Source organism: Crotalus tigris, unplaced genomic scaffold, assembly GCF_016545835.1.
Source record: "Crotalus tigris isolate CLP2741 ecotype Arizona unplaced genomic scaffold, ASM1654583v1 scf7180000017980.1470182205:1502881, whole genome shotgun sequence".
NCBI classification, from domain to species: domain Eukaryota; kingdom Metazoa; phylum Chordata; class Lepidosauria; order Squamata; family Viperidae; genus Crotalus; species Crotalus tigris.
In genome coordinates this window covers 1261914-1281984 of record NW_024096756.1, presented here as the reverse complement: position 1 = coordinate 1281984, position 20071 = coordinate 1261914, and the positions used below count along the sequence as shown (strand labels likewise).

The 20071-nt window shown below is 36.8% G+C and overlaps 1 protein-coding gene across 2 annotated transcripts in view; it reads right to left on the bottom strand.

Annotated features, from left to right (window-relative positions):
• Positions 1 to 20071, bottom strand: part of ATAD2B (ATPase family AAA domain containing 2B) — a 90746-nt gene that overhangs the window by 8453 nt on the left and 62222 nt on the right. Inside the window, exons 19-24 of one of the 2 annotated variants that reach the window (XM_039345879.1) lie at positions 19219 to 19404; positions 17616 to 17751; positions 15471 to 15667; positions 9613 to 9772; positions 8135 to 8257; positions 1993 to 2130 (exon numbers count right to left, since the gene is read on the bottom strand). In XM_039345879.1, coding sequence (XP_039201813.1) covers positions 1993 to 2130; positions 8135 to 8257; positions 9613 to 9772; positions 15471 to 15667; positions 17616 to 17751; positions 19219 to 19404 — 940 coding nt within the window. The remainder of the gene's footprint in view (positions 1 to 1992; positions 2131 to 8134; positions 8258 to 9612; positions 9773 to 15470; positions 15668 to 17615; positions 17752 to 19218; positions 19405 to 20071) is intronic. The other variant, XM_039345880.1, reaches the window with a different exon arrangement.

The following is a 20071-nucleotide window of genomic DNA, read 5'->3' as shown; positions in this document are numbered from 1 at the left end:
ACACCGTTTACAGAGGATATTTCTGAAAATAGAATATTTTCTTTGGGCAAGATAATTCTCAAGCCTTAAGGCAAAATAGCTGCCCTTGACGTTTCACCAATTTTCCATGCTCGAGTCATAATTCATCATCAGATACAAGCTAGAATTCAGCAAGTGAACTAAATAATTAAATAGCAACATCAAAAATGAAAAGTAATGTGCTTTTGACACCATCTACTGGCAATATTATGCAACAATGTAGGTTTTATAACTAAGTAAAATTTATATTTAATATAGTTGTATTTGAAATATGTTTTAGTTCCCAAAATACACAATGTGTATTTTACCCAGTGATGGATGAAAATACCAATATTTTTCTCAAGTCTAAGCAAAAGAATATGTCTGTGTCTGTTAACAGAGAGAGAGAGAGAGAGAGAGAGAGAGAGGGAGAGAGAGAGAGAGAGAGAGAGAGAGAAAGAGAGAGCTATTCTATCCATAAGCTCCAATAATGGGGAAAAAAACATCATCTATTCCCCACGATAACATTCTAATGCGCCTTGGGGTTTTTATGAGGCCAATCTTTCACACACCCCAGTTTTCCTAGTTTTCTAGAAACTGAGCCAGACTTTTTAAAAAACTGTTAATGACAGACAGGAGACAAATACATGATATCAAACTTGCATGAACAGGTAAAGTATAGCAATTTAGTTTCCTATGGTATCAAAAGGAACTCGGATGTCTAAAGCTAACAATGTTCAAAAGCTTTTCCATTCACACTTGATAGAACAAACATCTGAGAGGATGCATTCAAGCTCTTGGTTTCTCTGCAATGTGCTGATTCATTTCTTGATCTTATTATAATGTTTACATATGGTGCTACTGGTAAGGAAGGTCGCAAATTGTAATCTCATGAGCCCGGAACTCTACAACCGTCATAAATACATACCAGTAAATAATATTTTAAAAATCTAGCATACAAAGCTGGTCCATGGAAAACCCTCTCAATTAAAAGTTCTTTCATTTCTTTTAATATATTCATATGGTTGAAAATTGATCTCTTCCATTTACATGAGACTATATATTCAATTAAGGTTTTAAAGGGCTAATAAAACTTATTGCCAAAACAATCTAAGAAGAGGTAGAGACAGAAATAGTAGTGAAAAAGAAAGAGGAGGGAGAAAGAGCCAAGAATTTGTAGCCTGGGGGAAGAGGAAAAAGGGAATGAAAGGAGATGGTTTTGGCGGGAAAAGGGAGAGAGCAAGGGGAGAGAGAGAGGCAATAGGGAGACATTACTCTCTTTAGAGGGGATAGGCCGGAGGGAAAAGAGAGAGAAGGAAAACAGGGTCTATGGGTTGATCTGGCCTCGACCCCAGCGAGTGAAGGGGGAAGGAAAAGGAGATTTTGGTAGGAAAATGGAGAGCAAGAGGTAGAGAGCGAAGGCAAAAGGGAGAGGTGAGTCTCTTTGGGAGGACAGGCCTGAGAGAAAAGGGAAAGAAAGGAAACAGGGTCTACTGGCTCACTTGGCCTCCACCCCACTGAGTGAAGGGGGGGAAGCGTTGCTTGAGGATAGGTTGAGGAAAAGGTAGAGAAAGAAGCCTCCTTTCTCTAGGAAGGGAAAAGGCAGATTGAGAAAGGAAGGCAGGCAGGGAATTAACAAAGGAGCAGAGGCAGTGGAGGGAGAGACCACAGAGAGAGAGAGGAAGAAGGGCCGACCGGCCATCTAACCCCACCCCCACATGACCGGCCTGCTGGGAGGAGACTGCACAAGGGATCGGCTGGAATGACAAGACAGCGGAGTCCCACTGACCCAGGCAAGTGGAGGTGCCTGAGCGAGGGATCAGAATGGACTGGCAGCTACAACAATGGGCTGTAGCAAGGGAAGGCACCTGGATGGTTGGAAAAGAGGGCCAGGGGAACCCAGACTCCAGCGACTTTCAGGAATAGCGCTACAAGTCTTTCACATTACATGCTCAGACAGTCTTCTGGTCACACAAAATAATCTGAAATACTCACATGCACATTTGTTCACAGAATTGTGCCAAACTGTCATTGCATTTTTTTGCCGGTTCAGGAATGCCTCTTCAGTTCTAATTTCTGTTTTTTGCACAGTGGAACCATGAGCATTTGTTTGCTCTGTTACAACTGATAAGCCTGTGCACAGAAGGTAAACACAGAAGGTAAACACATTTCAATAATCCAAGCAGCATTAACCAGCCAACTTTTGGAAATCTGCTGGAATACTATATTAAAACCACACAAGTTAATTGTGTTTACCTTAACACACAGATTTACACAAAATATTTACATCAAGAAAGTTTACTTTTCTCCAACAAATACAAGCATCAGATATATAGCTTCAAACCTATCTAAAAACTGTTTTAAAGAACACACATTTGGCTTATACACACAGTTTAATATCCAAAGGATGGTGGGCGGTTATTTATTTATTTATTATGCTCATTTCACACAATAAGTCTAGGCAGCACACATAAGAATAATCAATATACACACATATAACCATTAAAACCAGCAATTTAAATTAAAAGAAAAAAAGAAAAGAAAAGCAACTAAAAAAATCATGGCAGCAAAACATACAGAGTGTATTGCATTAATTGTCCTATAGCCACCTAGCAGGCTCCATCCTATCAGGGATCCCCAAACTAGCTGACAAAAACAATCTTTAAGGGCCTTCTGGAGGCGAGAAGGCTTGAGGGCACAGGGTGGAGGGTACAAGACAAAAGCTGTGCTCCTAGGTCCTGCCCAACAACACTCCATGGCTGATGTGGCTGAAAACATACCTCTCCTCATCCTATAATTGTGCTATAATGCGTTCTACAATGTCAAGGATAAAATATTAACCCCATATTGGACACGAGGATTAAACTGAGAATGGGATGATTTGTACAAGATAATCCAATCATTTCAGAATAAATATTTATTTCTAGCTATATGATTTATAGCTTAATTTCTGTGCTGTAATTCTAAAGTTCTATAAGTTAAGTTCTATGAAAGGTGTTATTACTGGCTTACAGAGAAAAGTGGACAGAACTATGCTACTTGTTAAGGCACCATTAAGGTTCAAATGCTATTTCACTATGACAATAAATTATGCTCAAAGTTATTTAGCTTCTTCAGGAAGTGACTTAATTACGCTTTAATCCTTGGAAATCAATAGGACAAGTTAGTCATGACTGATTTAAATTCCTCTGATTTAAAAACATTCAATTCAATGTTTTTCTTACACATTATTATTTAATGTTTTACCAAAGGATGTACACAAGTACTTTTTTGTGGATTATTGGTCAATAAAAGACCATTACAGCTCCAGCAAAGGACAGTATACATTTATTTTAATTAGGACTCCTGTAGCATCAATGGGTTGCAGAGTGTTTTATAGCTCTTTTCTCACAATCACCCCCATCTCAGGAGGATTGCTACTACAAGTTTAGGGAATGTCAATCAAGAGTGATGATGAGAAACTTGTTCAGTTTACCGATAAGGATTATGGAGCAAAAATCTAAAACCAAGCCCTCAGGACAGGAAGAGAAAGACTTCTAGAAGACTTCCTGTGGCCGCCATAGCAAGCCACATTTATGAGAAGAATTGCAATGGGGTGCTGGACCCAGGCTGGCAAAATCTCCCTGGAGGAAGGAGAGAGGTCCCTCCAGATAGCAGATCCTTGTGAGTAGACCAGAGGAAGTGCCATTTTGCAGTTGGCTTATAAGATTCAGGGCCGAGAATTGGGATTCCATCAAACTCACACTTGTAATGCAATCTTTTATTGGACGTTAATGTTGATTACGCCTTATTCCTTAATCACTTTTTGGATTTTTTTTAAATTGTGCTGGAAAGATTAAGACCCTTCAGGTCAGCAAGGTTTTACTATATTCATCAGGTAAATGTCCTTCTTGTTAGAACTTCTTGTTAGAAGAAAATGATGTAAGTTTGATTTTAAAAGTTCTGGAAATCCATTTGGAACCCCCTTAATCCTTTGTTAATATATATATATATTAACAAAGGATTAAGGGGGTTCCAAATGGATTTGGAATTGGGAAAAGTGCTTTGGGTCTTTCTATAAAAAAGGAACTGAGACGTTTGGACCTTAGAGGGAGCTAGAGAATCAAGAAAAGAATGGAGCATAAATTTTTAAATACTGGTCTGCCAACATCTTGATAAAACAAACAGAGCATGTTGTAATGAAGTGACAGAACAGGAAGTTGTAATGGGTTATTTTGAAATTATTAGGGAGAGGGACTTAAATATAAGCAATGAGAAGGGTACAGAGAAAGGTATGGACGTACGAACGGTACTGTTGATTACTTATTTCATAAAGGAGATATACTGAATAATCACTGAATCAGGAAAACGACATGGATAACTTTTTCTTACTGGATATACAAAAGAGCTCTGTTAAGGTGTTGAAGAATTTTATTAGAAGTAACAAACAAAAGCTTTACTTATTGCATATACAAAAGAAATTTAAGTTCTAAAAATAGCTTAAAAAGATTAATAGAAAACTAGACTGTTTCTGAAGGGGCTAAAAATTTAATGCTTGGTTAACAGTGGGGCATGAAGATGGCAACGATCAGCTAGGGAGTCAAGGGCTGCAGAGTGCAGGGGGCCAAAAAGCCATAGATGGGGAGGAAGATAGACAGGTAGGGGGATTTGAAGTGTTCCGGGAATCTTAAGTGTGGGCAGGCTGCCAATACCTGAATTCTGATCACATTAACAGCTGGGGTGGTACAACAACTGTAATGTCAGAGATCGGTCATAAATCCCTTCAATCAGAACTGCTGTAACTCTGAACAGTTGCTGAAAAATTGTCATAAGTCAAGGACTACCTGCATTTTCTTCACTTCACATACATAGGCATTGCTAGAAGCAGGATTTTCTCATACATATAATCCTAAAAATGTTCTGATAATTTCAGAGCAATAATATATGAATGATTATAAAGTTTTTAAAATGCTACCAGTGTTCTTTTTAAAATTAATAAAATGATCTCTGTTCTCCTGCAAAAATAATAGATATTACATTGCCTGTATCATAGAAAACAGCTAGAATGTTTACAAATATATTATTTGTAATTAATAATTAAATGTGGCAAACTATTAATAACTTGGTATAATTACACATTTGATGATGATGATAATGATGATAATTATAATTATAATAATAGAGTTGGAAAGGATCTTGGAGATCTTCTAGTCCAATCCCCTGCTCAGGTAGGAACCTTACACCATTTCAGACAAATGGCTGTCCAGTCTCTTCTTAAAAACTTTCAGTGTTGGAGCATTCACAACTTCTGAGACAAGTTGTTCCACTGATTAATTGTTCTAACTGTCAGAAAATTTCTCCTTAGTTCTTCTCTCCTTGATTAATTTCCATCAGTTGTCTCTTGTCTGCCTTCAGGTGCTTTGAAGAATAGCTTGATTCCCTCTTCTTTTTGGCAATCCCTGAGATATTGGAACACTGCTATCATGTCACCCCTAGTTCTTCTCTTCATTAAACTAGACATATCCAATTCCAGCAACTGTTCTTTATATGTTTTAGCTTCCAGTCATCTTTGTTGCTCTTCTCTGTACTATTTCTGTGATTTGAACCCATCACTAGGACCAGATGGATTACACCCCAAGATTCTGAAGGAACTGGCAGATGTGATCTCAGAATCATTGAACTATATCTTTCAAAGATCCTGGAGCACTGGGGAACTATCAGAGGACTGGAAAAAGCTGATGTAGTTCCCATCTTCAAAAAGGAGGGAAAAATGGATCCAAGAAACTACAGACCTATCAGCCTGACCTCAATACCTGGGAAGATTCTGGAAAAGATAATTAAGCAACAAATCAGTGAAGAGGCAAAGTCATTACCAAAAGCCAACATGGGTTTGTGAAAAACAGATCATGCCAGACAAATCTTATTGCATTCTTTGATCAGGTGAAAAAATTAGTGGACCAGAGGAATGCTGTGGATATAATTTACTTGTACTACAGTAAGGCATTTGATAAAGTAGACCATAACCTACTACTTGGTAAGATAGAAAAATGTGGGTTAGTCAGCATCACTATCAAATGGATTCGTAGCTGGCTGACTGGCCGTACTCAGCATGTGGTCCTCGATGGAACTGCATCTACATGGAGGGAAATGTGTAGTGGGGTGCCCCAGAGCTATGTTCTGGGCCCAGTGCTCTTCAATATCTTCAATGATTTGGACGAGGGGATAGATGGGGAATTCATCAAATTTGCAGACGACACCAAGCTGGCAGGAATAGCCAACACTCCAGAAGACAGGCTTAGGATACAGAAGGATCTTGACAGACTTGAACACTGAGCACTATCTAACAAATAGGAGTCAATATCTACAAGCAGAAGAGGAACAGAAATGTATTCTTCTGTCCCATGCTTCTTGCAGTGACCCCATATGGCAGGGGTCTGTGCTGAAGAGAATGGAGCATACAGCTCCATGAACTGAGATTGTGTGGTTAAAAAAAAATAAGAAGCACTTTTGTAAGTGATTCCTTCAGAGAACATCTTCCATGCAATTATCCATTACAGTATATTCTGTTTTCACTTTGAATGTTTGGCTTTTCCTTGGAGAGGTGTCTGAGGACACGGGGGAAGATGTAACAAAAATATATTCCACCCACCATATTCTGCTGAAGGATCTTGGATATTACCCTATAGCAGTGGTTCTCAACCTGTGGGTCGGGACCCCATTTGGGGTCGAACGACCATTTCACGGGGGTCGCCAAACAACGCAGTCCACCATTTTTTTCCCCTTTTCCTTAGCTGTGCTACTCCCTTTTATTCTGTTGGCTTTTGAAAGCCAATAGAATAGACTCTCTTGAATAGAGTCTAATTCTATTGGCTTTCAAAAGCCAATAGGAATTGTCCAGGCTGTCTCTGCCCTGCTGAGCCCGCCAAAAGTCCCATTCTGCAAACGGTGCTGCACCAGTTGAGTAGTCCTCGACTTACGACCGATTCAGTAGTCCTCGACTTACGACCGGTTGGGGGTCGCGGCATTAAAAAGATTGAGAACCACTGCCCTATAGTATGTTAAATGGCCAAAAGTTAAAATGTTGTTCAGTTGATAAAACAAACATGGTGTATGTTCAATAATAAATGAGACTGATCTCACCAGTCTCCTTTTCTCTATAATCCCTCAATGGCCATTGCTAGCTCATTTTAAAATTCTTTGAGGCTCTTCTTGCAGCCTAACTTGTGTAACAATTATTATGCCATTTGCCTGTAGCTGCTACCTGCTGTGAACCAAAGGAACAAAACTAAAGCAAGCTTCGGATTATTTTATGTTTGTCTCTCTGATTAGTGAAGGCAGCAAGGGCAGAGAACACACTATACTTCAAAAAGGAATAGTCACTGGAAAGGTCTGCGGAGTGGAGGGCAGTAGCCAGCTGACCTGATCAGATAAATATATTCATAGCTATCAAAGATTAGGACTACAGAAAAAGCTAAAACTTACCATAGTTTCAAATTTATTCTAATATATTATCAGTTAAACAGATATAATTATAACTGGTATTGCAAAAGCCATTTAGGAAGAAGCTAAAAAAAATCTATTCTTAAACTGGATCTATAAATGCATCTGTGGAACAAAAATATAAAACTGCAATTTTATGTTATATTTCCTGAGACAATTTTTTTCTGCATGTTGGAGTTATATATTCAACTAACAAGTTGGTTTATGTATTCTAAAACCATTATTTAAGGTAGTATCTGAAATAAGCATGATTATTCATTTGCTTAGTCTTCCAGCAGAGACTTGAACAAACCTCATCAAGTTTAACTACAAATAATTAGTACTACAAATATTCTGATGACTTTGGCTCACTAAAAATCCAAGTATCCTTTTTCAAAGGAAGGAACCAGTGAGAAGGATGAATAATACACATTGTTGTACATATAAACTTTTCTTATAATGGGTATTGGTGAATATTTCACTAACATCTGAGAACTGGGGATCATACAAACAGTATTAAATTTACAAACTGGACTTAAGGGATCCACTCTCCAAATCAAAATAATGTAAATTAAAAAACAATTCCGTTCAAAAATTCTTTCTTCTGACAATAGGCTCATTAGAGACCATCTATTAAGAATTCAATGACATTTATAAAATAAAAACAGAATTACAATACCTCTTTTTTTTCTCACTTCCTTAATTTCTTCACACATTTTATTGAATTCTGGATCCAGCTCAGCAGCAATGATAGCATGTGCAGTATCCTTCAGAGTACAGGCTCTGTGTCTAATAATTTTATCTACAAAATGAGTATAATACAACTTTATAGTATCATAATGCACCACAAAGACATTTTCTGTTGATTTTTATTTTTTCTAATAATTTTTGCCCTGGAGAGAGGTATATAGAAAAAATGATACATTTACATCAAACTGGAATTAATAGTGATTAAAGAAATCATATTTCCAGCATGAGTCAAATAGCAAACATAATGTAAATAGAAAGACAACTTAAGTTTTCCCCCACACATACATAACTTAAAGAGTGATACCATTTCAAAGACAGAAGAAAACAGAAAATGAGCAAGATGCCTCACTTGGCTGCAAAACTGAAGCTGAAAATGAGGGATCCCTCTGAAGATTAGCCTAACAATCAGTTGCTGCTTGCAACTAATGGTTGGCCTGGTGAACTTAACCTCATTACTACTTGTCTATCATTTCATGCCTTCCCCTCCCCTCATGTCTATTCTGGTCTTCTCTCATTCTTTCTCTTTCTTCCCCTTCCCCCAGAATCTACACACACCCCCTTCCACTCACCCCATTGCTAGCCTTTCTTTCTTCTATTTATCTATTTCTGCGGAAAGGATACTGGGAGTGTATTTGTTGGTAATGTGTTTCTATGTGCAAGACAAAATGTAAAAAAAAAAAAAAGACCAAATGGCATTTGCAGATAGGAATCAATCAATTTTTAAAAATAGGTAACTTATTTTATAGGCAATTAACTTTAAACAATACTTATTTATGCAATTATTTTTTTTCTCTTCCCCTTAAAGCTATTAAAACACCAGAATTCTTCCAACAGGGCAGGAACTTTTATACACTCTCATTTTTTGAAGGCCTTTACACAATATATAAATACAAATGTAATTATAACAGGCTGACAGGAAACAACTGGAGAAAATAACAAAACACAAAGACAGAAATAGAAATAGAATGATTGTGGCAAAAGAAACAAAGATAGTTCAATAATAATAATAGATGCCTTGGCTATAATCCCAAATATCTCAAGCACCACTGGAACACACACCATCCACATTGACAAAAATCACCATCACTCAATTGCAAAAGGCAGCTTTATTTAGAACAGCTTCCATCCTTTAACGCTATCAAAAACATCTGCCTATTTCAGGTCCTAGAAGAACTCAATATATCTGAATAAAAATGCCAAATACAATCCAAACACCTGACTATGCAATCAATCATAAATAACAACACAGTATACTTTAGTAAATAATCCTAAAATACATACTTCTGGCAAAACTAACTTTCAAACAATTTATATTACGAGGAAGTCACACAGATATTTAAACTGCAATTGCTTTACAGTTAAATATTCTTTCATATTTAAGCAAATGATGAAAAAATATTTTCTTACCTCCAGGATCTTTGTCAGGATTATATTCCAAAGCATTGCTGCAGATGAGATCTATGTCTGTTAGAAAATCCTTTGTACTTAAATAGTTGTGCTTATCAATTTTACTTATTATTGTAGAAAGATCCATTGGCTCTTTGATCACTTCAAGATAATCTGAAACCTATAATAAAAATGTAAGAGTGACACAATTTATCATAACTCTTATATTCAACAGCTTATTTACATTTTCAGAATATTTAATTCAAAACACATGAATCATCAAAGCTACAACTAGCATTGCTATAATCAAAACAATATACTGCTGTGTTCACTCTGAAATTCATTTACTCTTGACTTTTCAGCACAATTTAAACATCTGCTTGTACCAAAGTCATCTTGTTTTGTATAAAACAAGCAATTTTAAACAAATTTTCATTTTAAATATGGCATATGAATAAAAGACTTCAAACAAATATTAAGAAGCCCATTCACATATATTTCTATGGTATTTAGAAGACCTGGCAAATAGTTGAAAACAGAATCACAAGAGTTGAATAGTCTAAAATAGACATTACATATTATCAGGCAAAGCTATGCTATAAAATCAGGGAGGTAAGTGGAATTTCACCCATATTACTGGCCATCCACATTACTATATACTCTGATTTGGGGGCACGTCAACATTTGTAAATCGCTGTACAAACAGCCAGTATTGTTGCTCAGTTACACCTAATCAGTACAAACATTCCTAAAATATAATTCTTGCTTAGAGGTAAAGTGTCCAAAGTATTAATCCAATACATAACTTAAATAACTTTAAACATTTTAATGAAGAAAAAGAAAGAAAAGGAAAGGATATAATTTCTCATATTTTAAAAGCTGTAAAAATCAATTGTTACAGGGCTATGCAGATTCTATATTTGAGGCCACGTAGGTATCACAAAAAGAAATATTCATAATTAAAAATTATAATGTGCAGAAGTATTAAAAGGATGTAGAATCTAATGCACACAAAATACCAAGCTATAGCACAAACAAAACAAGAAATCTGACTTTGGAAAATGCCTTCTTGATCTAATCCATTTATTCCATCCTCTCCAAAGAAAATTATATACTAACAAATCTGGGCCAAATCTTATCCATTGTTTTGAAAAGAATAAAAATTAAATATCTTGTCTAATGGAAGACAAATTTTCAATAGTTAATCTTAAAATGTCTGATGTTCATTTTAAAGAATCTTGTAATCATCAAAAAAGCACCAATTCTTGCATGTGACAATAATATGCTAGGAATGGATTTTAATGTAAAGTTTATTATGTTAAACTCTTTAAAATTTTTCTCTTAATATAATATTCAAAAGAAAAAGATTCCCTAAACTGGGTCAGGCCCAATACACACAGCAGTATACAACCCTTTAATGATTCATTCCTGTTATGATTTATGACTATTCCACACTGTTATCAACTCCTTTATGATTACTAATAAAATTTAATTTAACCCTTTAAACACCCAATGTTCTTTAAAATGCTACCATTTCTTTTTATGACATTAGGCTCAGGTTTTGAAGCCATTAAAGCAAGAAGGCTCAGTGCACTGCATGAATAAAATTCTGTCTTCACCCATTGGAGAGAGGGACAGAATGACCCAGCAATCACAGTTCCAAACATCAAGACTCCTTGATTCCTTCTAAATGAGTCTCAAAAAGCAGATGGGTTCAAAATTTTTAACCCAAGGCACTCTAGAATGAGTCATTCTAACTTCACCCACCAAACTAAAAATATATGTATTTTTAAGTAGAGAGCTGCAAAATATAGCAATGGAATTCTGGAATACTTTTTAAGTATTATTTTTAATTTTTTTTAAAAAATAATTCTAACAAACTCAACACCAATTCTTTTCAACCTGCAAGTCTGCTTTTTAATATAATTTTTTTCTTTTTACAATACTGCTTCTTGCTCATCCTAATTTCAGCACTGATATTCTCCCAATTGCAACTACCTTATTTGAAAATTATGCTTCAAATAAATTAGTTAACTTTTTATACAGGAGGCCTCATAAGAGCACTTGGATGACTTTAAGAAATGCTTGATGAAAAATGGCTCTGTGTAGATATAAGAAATATATAAAAGGAAAAGCATCTAGCTGTTAATATGACGGTATTATTTGATTTGATTTCAGCCAGAACTTTCAACATGGAAACTTACCCTGAATCTATGGCAATGACTTAGAAGACATCAAGCAATATTTTAAAACACAGTGTTCTGAGCAAATGAATTTAACTCATTGATACCTGTGTTCACAGACTAAGGATTAGGCCTCAAATTCAAGTGTGCAGTGGATATAGAAAAAAAAAACATACCTCTGTTAAAATGCCAGGTTTCTGAGATGTAAAAAAAAAAAGAAAAATCAGACCAGTATAGCAATAGCACTTAGATTTATATCCCACCCCATAGTGCTTTACAGCAGCACTCACCAACCTTTATGGCTTGGCAGCTTGGCGGTGGGGGAGATGGGAACTGTTCCACACAAGCAGTGGGCCAGTGCGCACACACCAATCCGCTGCTTGCACAAATCGAGCTGTCCGTGTGCCCCAGCCCACTGCTTGCGTAAGTCAAGCTGCGCATGTTCGTGTTGGCCTGTCGCTCATACAAGCCTGGTAGTGAACCATGGTCCGGGGTTGGGGACCCCTGCTTTACAGCACTCTCTGAGCAGTTTACAATGTCAGCATATTGCTGCCAACAATATGGGTCCTCATTTTACCAACCTTGGAAAGATGGAAGGCTGAGTTAACATTGAGCCGATGAGAATCGAACTCCAGACTCTGGACTAAGTTAGCCTGCAATATTGTATTCCAAGCACTGCGTCACTAGGGCTATTTTTTCTATCTTGAATGTAACATAAGCTGTACAATTCAATTGAAAAACAAACTCAAATCTTTTAAGTGGAAAAATAATAAAAATGTACAATAACATGGTTGCGTAAGTATGCACACCCTTAAAACTAAAGCACTTTTTGATTTTATGAGAGCATTCAATCTTTTGGGGTAGGAGCCTATCAGCATGGCATATCTTGCCTCGGGAATTTTTGTCCATTCTTCCTTGCAAAAGTGCTCCAAATATGTCAGATTGACAGGGCATCTCCTGTGCACAGCCCTCTTCAGGTCAACCCACAGATTTTCAACTAGATTCAGGTCCTGGCCCCCACTGGGCCATTCCAAAATGTTGATCTTCTTTTGGTGAAGCCATTCTTTTGTTGATTTGGAAGAATGCTTAGGGTTGTGGTTTGGCTGAAAGGTGAAATTCCTCTTTATCTTCAGTATTTTAGCAGAGGCCTGAAGATTTTGGGCCAAAATTGACTGATATTTGGAACTGTCCATCATTCCCTCCATCTTGACAAAAGGCCCAGTTCCAGCAGAAGAAAAGCAGCCCCAAGCATAATGCTGCCGCCACCATGCTTCACTGTGAATATGATATACTTTTGATGATGTGCAGTATTGCTTTTGCACCAAACATACTTTTTGCAATGATGGAAAAAGTTTGACTTTGGTTTCATCACACCATAACACAATTTCCCACATTTTTGAAAGATTTGATGTATGTTTTGTAAAGGTAGCCAGGCTTGGATGTTTTTCTTTGTAAAACCCTACTCCATAGACCAGACATATGAAGAATACAGGAGATTGTTGTCACATGTAATACACAACCAGTACTTACCAGAAATTCTTGCAGCCCCTTTGACCAGTTTTCATCAATTTTAGAGGGACATTGAGGTGCTGATAATATCACTGTTGTGCCATATTTTTCCCATTTGTTAATGACTGCCTTCACTGTGTTCCATGGTACATCCAATGCCTGAATTTTCTTTTATATCCTTCTCCTGACATACCTTCCAATAATGAAATCCTTTAATGTTTTGTAAGCTCTTTGCAGACCATGGGTTTTGTTGTAAAAGGCAACTGAGTAAATGTCAGAAAAGTCCTACTAGAACAGTTGAGCTTTATATGGGCTTGAACAGAGTCACTTTAATTGATGTCGGGGGGGGGGGGGGAATAACTAATATTTACCATCAGTTTGAATGCCATTGGTTAATTCTGAACACAGCCACATCCCTACATATAAGAGGGTATGCTTATGCAGTCACATTATTCTAGTTTTGTATTATTATTTTCCCCACTAAAAGATTTTAGTTTATTTTTCAATTGAATTATACAACTTATAGATTATATTAAAGGTGGAAAAAAAGCTGAATTGATTTATCTTGGTCTGTTTTTTTTTTAACATCTCAAAAACCTGGCTTTTTAATGGGGTATATAGACTTTTTATATCTACTTTAGGCTCTAAGGTGTATCAACTTCTGCTATTTTCCGAAATTAAGATCCAGCCCAGTAATATATTTGCAAAGTGCAGTTTCTTTAGATCAGCCTTTAGATCAGACATGTCAAACTCACAACATCACATGACATAGCGTGGCATATCGGAGCTTTTTCCCCATTGCCGGCAATCGGGTGGGCATGATTTCCTCAGGCCAGCAGTTTGACACCCCTGCTTTAGATCAACTAACACCCTCACATGTTGGATTATTCTCATGCTGATAGAAATATTAAATTATAATTGAACACATCTGAAAATGTTAGGATAAGAAAAGCTGGTTTAAATCATATAAGAGCACATAAATGATACTCCTTAGATGCCATTAGGGCAGTGGTTCTCAACCTGTGGGTCGGGACTCCATTTGGGGGTCAAACGACCATTTCACGGGGGTCGCCAAACAACGCACTCCGCCATTTTTTTCCCCTTTTCCTTAGCTGTGCTACTCCCTTTTATTCTATTGGCTTTTGAAAGCCAATAGAATAGACTCTCTTGAATAGAGTCTAATTCTATTGGCTTTCAAAAGCCAATAGGAATTGTCCAGGCTGTCTCTGCCCTGCTGAGCCCGCCAAAAGTCCCATTCTGCAAACGGTGCTGCACCAGTTGAATAGTCCTCGACTTATGACCGGTTGAGTAGTCCTCGACTTACGACCGGTTGGGGGGTCACGGCATTAAAAAGATTGAGAACCACTGCATTAGGGGATCTGGGTTGCGAAATTCCCTTTCAGTTTTGTATCACTTTGCTGCCATCCAGTGGTGATCTGGATTTTTGCAGCCTTGATCTTGCAGCTCTATCTGTGAATAATCAAAGCCCATACATGCTAGCATACTGGAAATTACATTTTTTCCTAAGCACATCACAATTTTTATTTCTTGAATTATTTGTGCAAAATTGAGCTCTGAAGTTGACCAAAATGAGTAGATGTCACAAGTATTAATCTAAAAAGTGACACCCTATCTATAAGAAATGACAATATAACAGCTTTGCCTCGTAACAATTTTTTTTTCTTTTTCTGTGCAAAGTCCAGGAAATTTTAAAGTGGCTTAAACTTGACTAGGCAATTCCAATCCTTTTGTTAATTTGTTATACAATAATTATAGAAATAAGATCAAATAGTGCAGTTAGAGACCTTAATTTTTCAATTCTCTCTTCAGCTAGAAAAAAGTAAGAGGAGAGATTAATGTCCAATTTGCAGAATTTTCTGGATTAGGCAATTCACTAATTTTTTTCTGACACTTCCAATAACTCAATATTGTTTTTTCAGGCATCTATTTCTGTGACCAATTAAAATTATTGCCACATTATGGAAGATATAGCCTGAACTAGGCAGTGTTAGCCAGATGTTTACAGCAAGATAGCTGTGGCTTTAAAAGTTAATATTATGCCACCATCCCTGAAAATGCGCAAAACAGGTTAGATGTAGATATTGTCTATGAAAATAAGTAAGAGGTAATTTTTGGATTAATTGCTAGTAGGTCAACTTCATTGTTTGCACATTACTGAAACAAGACCTCTTCAATATCCACCGGTTTGCTGAAGATGTTAAAGCGCTTGTCTGTAGCCAGCCTCTTGGTAACATCTCTGAGAAACAACCGCAGCTCTCTCAGTGTGTTTTCTTCCTGGTCTTCCATTCTCTGCTTTTCTGCTTCTGATAGTTGGCGGGTAGGAGGTGGCAATGCAAGAGGAAGCACCTCCATATCGGAAACAGCTAAAACAAAACTGGAAGTCAGGCAAAGTAGGGTTTTTGATTTATAACTCCACATGCTGAACCCCAAACTATTATGCTCCTCAACTCAGTTTTGTACATCATGGAAGAACCACTTAACTGTAGAACTTTACAGTAAGCAATTGTACCCATCCTTCTTTCAATCAAGCAGGTGTTGACACCAAACATGATGGCAGGCATTTCAAGCGCCAACATGGCTATTTATATTAATAAATACCAGGAAAATTGTGCAGAGTATAGACCACAGAGATTCTGTGCTCCTCCACATAGTCTACAAGTTTCCAGCATTCCTTCATCACTGCCATTCTGATAGGATTCAGAAATTCAAGAATTCAGAAATTCAAGAATTGGAGGACCAGAGTTTCCCCGGGCTGTTGTACAAGATTTATGCAGTAGACACATTTGTGACACTTAATTCCAAAAGGAGTTGGGACCAGGCTTAAGAGCCATATGGTATGAGATTAGAAATCCCCCTCAATTACTATTTTCAAAGGGAATAGGAGGCACACTAATTTTTCAGGCCAATGCTTGCATTTAGTTTTTTAAGTGGTCTGTCAGATAGCCCCATAGGGAAAAAAAATGCCAAAGGCTACTATCCAACTGTCTATATACTACCGTGTTTTCCCAAAAATAAGACCTACCCTGAAAATAAGCCCTAGTTTTGAGGTGAGGCGACACCTGCCTCGCCTCGTCGGTCCACTTCTTCTGCGGCTGCTCACTGGAGTGCCACATGCGTCAATCTGAAGCTCGGTTCTCAGCTTCAGAGGCATTTCCTGAAGGCCCCTTATGGCAAAATGGAGGCCAGGGGCGATGCGCGCGAGTGGGTGCCAAAGAAGTGAGCCGGTTGGGCGAGGCTATCAGTGCCGCCGCTGTGAGATAAGACCATGAAAAAGACATCCCCCGAAAATAAGACCTAGTGCCTCTTTTGGGGACAAAAAAAAAAAGACCGGGTCTTATTTTCAGGGAAACATGGTACTAAAACTGTTGTGTCTACAGTCTTTAACTGGGCAAAATGGTACATCGTATTTCAACGAAAGTACCTCAAGTGGGCTAACTTAAAGAATGCTAGGATCTATTACTCCCAAAGGAATAAAATTTGGAGAAGTTGTGGCTGCTTCGGTGCTACTGGGTTGCTGCTGCTTCAGTGCCAGCACCATGCTGCTACAGTCATGTGATCCTCATTTTCAATATTCCCTGACAGCTTCCTGGTCCCTCGTATATTCCCTCTCTCTCTCCCCCACCCAGCAGCAACAACTTACTTGCATTTTGGGAAGCGAAGGGAAGAAGAGGAAGGGAGAGATTCAAACACTCACTACCAGCTTTCCATAAGGAAATTCAACAATCACCCGACAAGTCACAGATTGTCTGGTTTGATTTCTAATTATCCTCACCAATGAATTCCCCCCCCCCTTCAGAGCTATTACATAAAGTGTTCATGCAGGTCATATTTTTACTGAACTACAAAAAGAAAATTCTTCTGGTTAGTCATTGCCAGTTCAAGTTTTATCACAATATAATTCAGTAAGAATTTTGCCTGAGCAGACAGCACTCCACCCTCATTTATAGTGACTTATATTAGCTATTTCATTCCACACCTGCATTTACACAGCCTGGAAATATTATTCTGGAATTGTTAACAGTTCAATTTGGCATGACCTGCAATCTTTGCCACTTAATTTTTTATGCTCAAGTCTGCAATGTGTATTAGCTGCTAATTGTGAACAGATCTGGGACTTGAACTTTGTCATTCTGCCCTGTCCTCTGATTCCACCTTAAAGCTAAAACAGAAGAGTTAGCAAATTATATTTGAATATAAATCCCATGTAGTATAATGGTCTATTGGTGTTATTTTTAATGTTTAAATATACAAACAATATGATTTTCATATGGAAAAGGCATACATTCCAGATTTTCTAAATCATTAATTTACCTGTGTGTTTTCTCCTTGGAGGAGGCATTGATGCCTGATTGAGAACCAGTTCTTGGAAAAATTTGTGCCTGTCTTCTTTGCTTGGTCTCTGAATATAAAAAACCTCTTCATACTGAATTTTAAAGATACACTTCACCTACAGGAAAATAGCAGCAATTAGAAATATTGAAAATATATTCTGGCTATTTCATAACCAATGGTTAATGGTTCAGCAATGAGGAAGAATACCATTCCATACGTAGAGAATTGAAATATTCTGCCAATTCATAATCTATGATGTCAGGAATATTTCAAATCCCTGTAAATATATCTGTTGCCCTCTATGAATGATGGGACTACAATTCTCAGTGGCCCACATCAGTTATTCCAGTGGTCCAAAGAATGAAAATTGTAACCCAACACTACTGCTTAAATGTTATGAAAGGATTTTTCCATGGTGTCTATAAAGTAATATCTGGTCTCAATTTTCTCAAAATAAGCTGACTTAAACATCTGTTGCCTAGAACACTGAGTCCCACAAAAACTGAAAAACAGAGCAGATGGCTGGAACCATGTGCCATTTGAATATGGCTACAATAGGTGAATAATGAAGAGGCTGGTATCTATGGCCATGTATTTACTCTCTGCTTATGAATTTGCTATGGACATAATAGAAAGACTGATACATTTTACTCCTTGTGGTCCACACTATACTTAAAAGCTGTTCTTTCGTTATCTATGATTGCAAGTTTTATAACTTCTTTTTGTTTGACTTTTCTTTCTATTTGTAAATCTTGTAAAACATATAACATTTTTAAAAAAAACATTAAAAAGACAATCTCTTCCCTCCCTGCCCTTTCTCTACTACTTTATAAACAGTCAAAATGACCACTCAAACTTTTCTACTGTATATGGTATAGCAGAATTAGATAGATCATCTTGGCAAGTAATAATTTATTATTAACTAGTTATACTAAGTTCAGTGGCAATAATTATGGCTAAAACAAGGTAATACAGAAGAAAATCAACAGTTTGCAAAAGTTTCCCAATTAATGCAAAGCCAGTTATTTCAGCAGTAACTACACAAAAGCTTGAGCATTTAGATCAGATATTTTTTTCCATTTTAGATCATTTGTAAATATAATTACCATCTAGATAGTTTGGTGTAGTGGTTAAGGTACCAGGCTAGAAACTGGGAGACTAAGAGTTGTAGTTCCACTTTGGACACAAACTCAATTGGGTGACCTTGGGCCAGTCACTCTCTCTTAGACCTAAGAAGGAGGCAATGGCAAACCACTTCTGAAATATCACCAGTAAAACTGTAGTCTCAGAGGCACCGCCCCCCCAAAAAGACAAAATTGTCAGCCTCTTATAATACTTTTTTTTTAAAAAAAAATCTGTCTAATAATTCATATTATCAAATTGCAACTTCCATTTTTAACATCTAACAAAAGAATTGTTAAATTCCCTCAGATAAAAAAAAGATGCTTATATAATGCAGTGGAGTGGAGGTTTCCCTCCCGTATACAAAAACTGACAAATTTTACACATCAACAAATGTAAAATGGTTCTCTATTACTTAAGTGGTGCTTGTTTATTTCCCAAGAAATCACCCCATGCTCACCTCTTCAGGCAATTCACTATACATGGTTTCAGAGGTAGAAAGTAGAAATATTGGTGAGAATGATGGTATGTCTTGCAGCAAAGTTAGAAAAGTTGCTCTCACAGTTTCACTGACCGCTTCCCACCAATCACCAATGTGAGGCATGTAAACAATACTTGGTAGCGTTCTTCTTGCTTCACGAAATATCTAGTTGAGAATATTAATATTAACAAACCTTAACATTAACTAAATATTTAACCAATACTTACGACTGTGCACAGAAATAGCGTTATGGAACATTTCAAACAGATGTTTTAGTAGAATATCCCTAAGTGTTTACATGTGTATATGAACATTTGTCATATAAAATGTATTTATAGTTTCAAATTCTCCTGGTACAGTAAAACCTTGATTTTATAGGCTCCCATTCAGCAAACTTTGATTTTACTTGCAAACAGGAAAAAGAATAATCTAGACTATTTATGTAAATTACCTAGAGTATGTACCGTACATTGAAATAAATTACATAAAATTTGCAAATTCAGTTTTATAAAATATTTCACTTTAGTAGAATTCCTCCCCCAACTGTTCCATTAAATTGTTAAATAAATGCTATACAATACAACCTCAATCTTTCACTATAAACAATGGCTTTATCTCTGAATATTAAATATAACATGTACTGCACATATAAAAATTATTATTTAAAATTAATTTTGAAATATAATAGCTTATTGAAAAATGATTTTTCTATATACAAATAGGATCTATCAAATCCTAAAATTTTAACTTACAGACTTAATGAAGAATAAACTATTTCTCTCTTCCATACTGTCCCCTTGCTCCTCCATTATAAAAAAGGACACAATATATT